The 7831-nt window shown below is 42.2% G+C and overlaps 1 protein-coding gene across 1 annotated transcript in view; it reads right to left on the bottom strand.

Annotated features, from left to right (window-relative positions):
- Positions 1 to 302: 302 nt before the first annotated feature.
- LOC140355868 (uncharacterized) overlaps positions 303 to 7831 on the bottom strand; it is a 59501-nt gene continuing 51972 nt past the window's right edge. Inside the window, 2 exon segments of the mRNA XM_072440508.1 lie at positions 303 to 1072; positions 1139 to 1690. Coding sequence (XP_072296609.1) covers positions 303 to 1072; positions 1139 to 1690 — 1322 coding nt within the window.

The raw sequence follows: 7831 nt of genomic DNA, 5'->3' as shown, positions 1-7831 counted from the left end.
GTCCATTCTGACGCTAATCAGGTACTCAGTGATGAGGGAGCTAACATCAGCTAACAAAAGGGTTTTGATAGCCCTTTACAGTTAGGATACAAAGGAGAGTAATCTCAAGTGAAATTGTAAACACCCTTCATAGAGTAGAGTAAATATTTGCATTCTCAGACTACATCGACATATTGAGAATGACTCTTGAAGGAGTTGGGGGAAAAAAACAGTGTCCTGATGATGAGCTCATTTATGGTAAAACATGAACATTAGCAAGCGTTTGATATGAAAACACATGCATCTGATAAAAGCCTTAGCCGCTAAGGCTTTACAACAGTGTGGACTCTCATGTGTTTTATTAAGCTGCCTGAGTGGAAAAATGCCTTCTGACAAACATCACAGCTGTAAGGTTTCTCTCCAGTGTGGATTCTGGTGTGACTTTTGAGAGCGCTTGCTGTAGAAAAACTGTTTCCACACTGGTCACACTCATTTAGTGTTATTCCTGTGTGGGTTGTGTAGTGATTCGAGAGCTCAGGTGATGTTCTAAAGGCCTTTTCACACTGGTCACACTTAAAAGGTTTCTCTCCAGTGTGGACTCTCATGTGTTTTTTTAAGCAGCTTGAGCTTGAAAATGCCTTCTCACAAACATCACAGCTGTAAGGTTTTTCTCCAGTGTGGACTCTCATGTGTGATGTTAAGTGGCTTGAGCTTGAAAATGCCTTCTCACAAACATCACAGCTGTAAGGTTTATCTCCAGTGTGGACTCTCATGTGTTTTATTAAGCTGCTTGAGCATGAAAATGTCTTCTGACAAACATCACAGCTGTAAGGTTTCTCTCCAGTGTGGACTCTCATGTGTGATGTTAAGTGGCTTAACTGGGAAAATGCCGTCTCACAAACATCACAGCTGTAAGGTTTTTCTCCAGTGTGGACTCTCATGTGTGTTGTTAAGCTGCTTGACTGGGAAAATGCCGTCTCACAAACATCACAGCTGTAAGGTTTCTCTCCAGTGTGGATTCTGGTGTGACTTTTGAGAGCGCTTGCTGTAGAAAAACTGTTTCCACACTGGTCACACTCATTTAGTGTTATTCCTGTGTGGGTTGTGTAGTGATTCGAGAGCTCAGGTGATGTTCTAAAAGCCTTTTCACACTGGTCACACTTAAAAGGTTTCTCTCCAGTGTGGACTCTCATGTGTTTTTTTAAGCAGCTTGAGCTTGAAAATGCCTTCTCACAAACATCACAGCTGTAAGGTTTTTCTCCAGTGTGGACTCTCATGTGTGATGTTAAGTGGCTTGAGCTTGAAAATGCCTTCTCACAAACATCACAGCTGTAAGGTTTATCTCCAGTGTGGACTCTCATGTGTCTTATTAAGTTGCTCAAGATTGAAAATGTCTTCTGACAAACATCACAGCTGTAAGGTTTTTCTCCAGTGTGGACTCTCATGTGTTTTATTAAGTTGCTCAAGATTGAAAATGTCTTCTGACAAACATCACAGCTGTAAGGTTTCTCTCCAGTGTGGACTCTCATGTGTGTTGTTAAGCTGCTTGAGCTTGAAAATGTCTTCTGACAAACATCACAGCTGTAAGGTTTCTCTCCAGTGTGGATTCTCATGTGTTTTTTTAAGTAGCTTGAGCTTGAAAATGTCTTCTCACAAACATCACAGCTGTAAGGTTTCTCTCCAGTGTGGATACTAGTGTGTATTTTGAGAGCTCTTGCTGTAGGAAAACTGTTTCCACACTGGTCACACTCGTATGGTTTTTCTCCTGTGTGAGTTCTGTAGTGTTTCTTGAGCGCAGAAGAACAGCTCCATGTCTTTCCACACTGGTCACAGGTGAACCCCATTCTTCTGATGGACTTTTAGATCTGCCATGAACACAGAAAAAGAAGATGTTAAGTAATAATAGGGTTAAATAAATAACTTATACTTTTGTCAATTCCTTATCACCATTGAGAGTGGTGTTGTCATGGAAAAAATAAGTCATTTTCACAAGCTTCAGTGAGTTATGAAACGAACAGAACTTTACTGTTTCTATAAGAATGTGGACAGTATAACAGGCTCTGGCTTTGGGTGAGGACCGACAGCATCAAACAAGTCTAGCCAGAGCTCTGTCATTCAAACATGTTTACATTCAACATTGATTTAATTTAACAATTAAATGTGTTTGTGTGAATGAGGGTAAAGTGGGAGAGTCATGTTTGATCCTTTGTATTTCACATTCTGAGTACTTTTTTTTCCAGAGTTTTTTTGGGCCTGTAGGCTTTGACAGGACAGTGCAGTGGGAAATGGGAATGAGACTGGGGAACGACATGCAGCAAACAGGTGAAAGCCGGACTCAAACTCATGAGGCCGCAGCCCGCCCCACACGGCAGGCGTCTCTCAATGCTCGGGGTTTGAGAGACTCGACTAAAACCAAAGCACATCGTTTTCTTCTTCAAGAGACACACACCAAAAACACTGATGAAAAATGTTGGGGAGACAAAATATATTTTAGTTATGGAACAAATTGGTCAGCAGGAGTCGCAATGCTTCTACACAACATTCCTGGGAAGGTAATTGGCTCTAAAATGGCAGTTTGGGTCACTTGACTGGGCAACAGTTCACACCTGAGAGAACTTCATAAGAAGAAAAAAATGTGTGTTTCCGGTAACTCGACCTGGATTTCAAAATAATGAAAACCAGACCTTAAACATTTTATTGCATATTTACTGGCCGTATGTTTCGAGAATGTCAAATTGTGAGAGAAAACTCAAAAGCTGCGGGGAAAAAAACATTTGTGGGCATCGTAAGCTATGAAAATCACCACACATTTGATTAGTTTTGTTTTACCCACGGGCGCATCCATGTATGCGCCCGTGGGATTTAATCATATAACCGTTACATGAGCAAACATATTTCACAAACGTGGTGTGAGTACAGCGCCAGATCAACTCGGGGAACTTGCAGCTGTTCAGAGCAGCGACAAAAAAGTGTGGTTTGTTGCCGTGAGCAAACCAGCAAGAACTCGTCACAGAGCGGTGTTGTGTTGCCTGTGATAGCACGTGTGAACACAATGATTGGGAACATTTGTGGAATTATATATATATATATAAAATAATAATAATAATAATAATAGAAATCCTGCGCACTGTCTTACTTGCAAATAAAAATGTATTGGTAAAGAGACAACGTTTCGGCAACTGGGCCTTCAAAAAATAGTGATTAATACTATTTTTGACGTATGTGTAATTCATCATGAGGTGTCACTATTTGTCTATCGTTTTGTGATTAAAGGTGCCATAACATGCTTTTTTCACGTTTCGTAGTCTAGTGTAGTCTAGTGTATAATTGGTAATAATAAGGGTTGTGCAACAGCCTTAACATAATAGTTAAGAAATATCACCCAGACCTTGGACCCCCTCACCAACCCGGAAATGCAAACGGCTTGGTTTGATATTCGCCCCCAACCTTGCGAAGAGCGATCTGGCTCCCCCGCCCAACCCGTGACGTAGTCTCAGAGAGCGTGTGTGCCCCGCCCACCCGTGACGTAGCCCCACAGCTGTCTGCTCCGCGCTGCGCAGCTCCGCGCGAATGAGTGAGAATCTATCTATCTATCTATCTATCTATCTATCTATCTATCTATCTATCTATCTATCTATCTATCTATCTATCTATCTATCTATCTATCTATCTATCTATAGAGATAGAGATAAAAAAAGTCTTATGTCCATCACGCTCTTATTTCCTGGTTTTTCGTATCGGATAGAACTTCTCTCCGTTTATTTTCCCGGTTGCTGCATCAAGTGCCACATAAACCTTCACCATTGTGATAATAGTAAAGAGTGCGATATCATTAATGACGTTTTGGGCCTCTTTGAGCCGTGTTTCCTCGTAAATCGAAGCAGAAAAACTCCGGAATGAGCTTGAAGGGAGACAGCAGCGCGGAGCCGGGGGGAAGGGGGCGGGAGGCGGCAGGCGGGGGGTGAGGGGGGCTAATGACGCATGCTTGCCCTTATGACGCGGTCTTGCCCCACCGCCCGTCAGTTTGGAGATTTGTGGAAAGGAGATAGTCTGTACTAAAGCTAAACACTGCGGGAATCAATCAAAAAAACACTCTGGACAAATATGAAGCACAAATAGCAATGTAAGAAGGTTAAAAGCTCTGAAAAGTCGATTTTGCATGTTATGGGACCTTTAACATCTGTGATTGGCCACTCCTATTTTTTAGGCCACTCCTATTTAAACCTCTGTCCCATCCTCAGTTACCCATTTGCCTGACGAAGGCCCAGTTGCCGAAACGTTGCCTCTTTACCAATACATTTTTATCCGCAAGTAAGACAGTGTGCGGGATTTCTTTCCCTAGTACAGTAACTTTTTTTTTTAAATGCACAAATGCAGGTTGTTGCAGTTTTTATTTTATTTTTTTAACACTTTAACAGTGCACCTTTTTTGAGGTAGCTTGAATAAGAAACAATAGTGCAGAATTTGAATTAAATAAAAAAGCAGCTCAACTTAAAATCCCCAGAAGCATGTAAACAAATAAACAAAGTGTATTAAAATTGCAACAGTGTCATAAAGTAAGGCCATAATGTGCTTTTCAGAACTGCACTCTTAATACTCTTGGGCTTAAATAATAAAACGTATGTTTTTCTTGATGAAATCCATCTGTTGTCGAGTCGAGAGTAGGCCAGGGGCCAGTGTTTGAAGCGACCTACACTCATCCTCGCAGTAGCCACGGTGTCTATCACGCCGTGTTGGGAAAGCAAGTTCTGTACGCAGAGATGGCCAGAATGTGCGACGCAGCGCACACTCCGCACTCCCGTCTCACACATAGCTTTCTTCATATTAGCAGCGCTTGTCACGCAAAATTACACCGACCCGTTGCTTGTCGATGCCCCAGTTATTGAGCATTTTTTCCTTAATCTGTTAAGATGCTCTCTGCTGTGTGGTGTCCGCGAAATTCCCTGGACATGCGGATGATTGATCCATGATGCAAGTTAACTGCCGTAAAGTGTGGGCAGTAAAATGTCATGATCCATTCATGTGTTATACGGAGGAGAGAGACTAATAATAAGCTTGAAATGTATAACGCTGATCAAACTAGTAAGAGTAAAATGTATATCCGATCACTGATCGGGATGCAACATCCGATCAGAAAATAATAAACAATGCTTTAGGTTACATCTGTCATGGAAGAGCAAATCCATGGATGTACGCGTTGCACTAAACAAAGACTGCAGCACAACAGAGGAAGTGAGGGCTTATTACTGATGTCATCAATGCAGTTAAGTTGATGAATCATTTACAAGATTTATTCATTTACAGGAACACGAAAGACCCCCGAGGAGACTTCTCTGTCTTTGAAGAAGAAGGATCTGTCCAAGTGCATCGAGAGTGGACTGTCCATTCAGTGTGTCACATGCACTTCTACTGAGACGATACATAGCTTCAGATGACGTCACAACATCCGGGTCACTGCCCCCTCACAAAACCTTGATACCGAGTAAGCTAACTGTCATTCTGATCAATCTCAAAAAGTTGCTCAGTTTTGGGATGTTCAAATCACTGATGCTCCAAATGCTCTGCGTAACCACGTGACACGCGGTAGTTATGGTGTTGTTTCCCCCTCGCAAACTGAATGCCCCCGTTACTAGGTCAAGTGACCCGGATGACGACGTCAGCGTGAAGCTATGTATCGTTGCTGGGACAACGGTAAAAACGTGTATATCTTTCATAAAAAGCAATAAACATGTAAAATAATAGTAGAAACACACTCTCAGTAATTCACTTCACATCCAGCCGAACCGATAAAAAGAGTTCACTTCATTAGTGTTGTTGTTTTACGTTTGTAGCGTTAGCCGACTAGCGTTAGCCGACTAGCGTTAGCCGACTAGCGTTAGCCGACTAGCTAACGTCACAAACAAGTTAAAACTATGGCCTAAACGCCGGATATAAGTGAAGGAAACACATTCCTTTACAAATATTATGTCATTCTTCACTCACCTTCGGCTATGTTGAGTTGGAGTCGTTGTAGGTCGCGGGTTTAAGCAGCGAGTCCAGCAGCATGGCAGGCACTAGATCATACACGCCTAACTCACGGAAGTACTTCTTCTTCTTCTTCTTCTAGTATTGTTTATCAGCAGTTGGCACGCAACTAAAGGTGCCACCACCATTACCGCCACCGGCCGGTATGGAGTGTGGGTTGGGAAGGCCCCAACAGTCCTTAAATCCTCCCCATTGATCCTGTTGACTTAAGGTACATAAGGAGTACCTTTACTATAACCTCTTGTGAGATGTTCAGCAATCATTCCTTGATACTAAATCTAATCCCATGTTCACATACTCTCTCTCACAATTTGTCTTTGCTGTTGATATTTCGGGCAATGAATAATGACATGCTCCACTGTCTCTTGGACTCTGCAGCGCTCGCACTCCCCTGTTCAATGTTTCCCTATTATTCTGAGGGTGTCATTCAGCCCTGTGTGTCCCAACCTCAGACACGTCAGAACGTCCTCCTCTCTGCGGCTCTTACTGCTCCACTCTCTTGTTCTCCCCTCTGCTCTCGTTTGTATAATATAGAAAAACCGGCCTTTGAGGCAAGATAAGATAAGATATGCCTTTAATGTCCACACATGGGGAAATGTGGGTGTTACAACACAGTAGATACAGGGGGAAAGGACAGATAACTTATAGGAAGTTAAAAAAAACACTCTTAATAGAAGAACTCTTATAAACAAAAACTATTTTAACAAAACCTTGTAAACAGGTCCTCTCATATCTTAATAGGGAATGGAGGGAAGAAAAATAAAAATAAAGATAAAATAATAATAATAATAATAATAATAATAAATATAGCCGCAAGCGGCAATGATCGGCCCTCGCCACGCTGCCGCCACGCCGCAAGAGGAGGGGGCGCTAACGCGCCCCAATTGTCCTTTTATTACGCCTACTGCTGAATCTGTGACGCTGTCACATCTTCTCCCCTTTGTTTTACCATCAAAAAGCAATTTTATTTTGAATTCTTGGCAAAATGTGCAGCTTTGCCGCACAGACACCGTGACTCTTAGAATAAAAATGTGGATAACTTTTGATGGTCCACCCCTGAAGATGAGTCTCACCAAATTTCAGGTTAATAGGGCTGACGCCCTAAGAGGAGTTTGTGAAAGTCTAAAGTGTAAACATGTTCTGGCGATTTCCCCATTGGAATAACATGGAAGGTTTCGGTCATCGTTACGGCAACGCCATAACAATTATGACATGGGTCTCATTGACTTTTTTGATGGGGCCAAAATTGAGTTGTGTGTCAAATTTCATATAATTTCGCAAAACTAAATATTTAACCTCCATATGAAATCTGTAGGGGGCGCTGTGGCTCCAAATTGATTTATTTCACTTCTAGTAGGTTTAGGGCAAAGAGTTTAACAACTGATTCTAATTTGACGCAATTCGGACTTTATCTGCGCAAACGGCAGAAATGTAAAATTTTGGAGATTTCTGAAATTCTTGCTACAGTTTGCGGCTTCGCCGCACAGAGACCGTGACAGGGTCAATGTCATTTGGATAGCTTTTGATGTCCCACTCCTCAGTAGCATTTTCACCAAATTTCAGCTTTTTAGGGCCAACGCCCTGGGAGGAGTTCGTAAAAGTACGACGTTTGGAAAAACTCCGAAGTCATGTTTAGCCATTTTTGAAGCAATATGGCCGACATTTGGTTGGGCGGACGGCGTTGCCGCAGTAATAGTTTTTACTTCTCTTGTCACCATCTACCTCTGCGCCAAATTTCATGATTCTACGATCAGATTTTTTTTGGGTCATTTCCCATCTCTCAATGCATTTTTGGTACATTTGGGGGCGCTGACGCGCCAATTTTTTT

The sequence above is a fragment of the Eucyclogobius newberryi genome, unplaced genomic scaffold (genome assembly GCF_026437365.1).
Source record: "Eucyclogobius newberryi isolate DKJ021-1_F unplaced genomic scaffold, fEucNew1.0.hap1 SCAF_12, whole genome shotgun sequence".
Classification (NCBI taxonomy): domain Eukaryota; kingdom Metazoa; phylum Chordata; class Actinopteri; order Gobiiformes; family Gobiidae; genus Eucyclogobius; species Eucyclogobius newberryi.
This window is presented reverse-complemented; position numbering and strand designations above follow the sequence as displayed.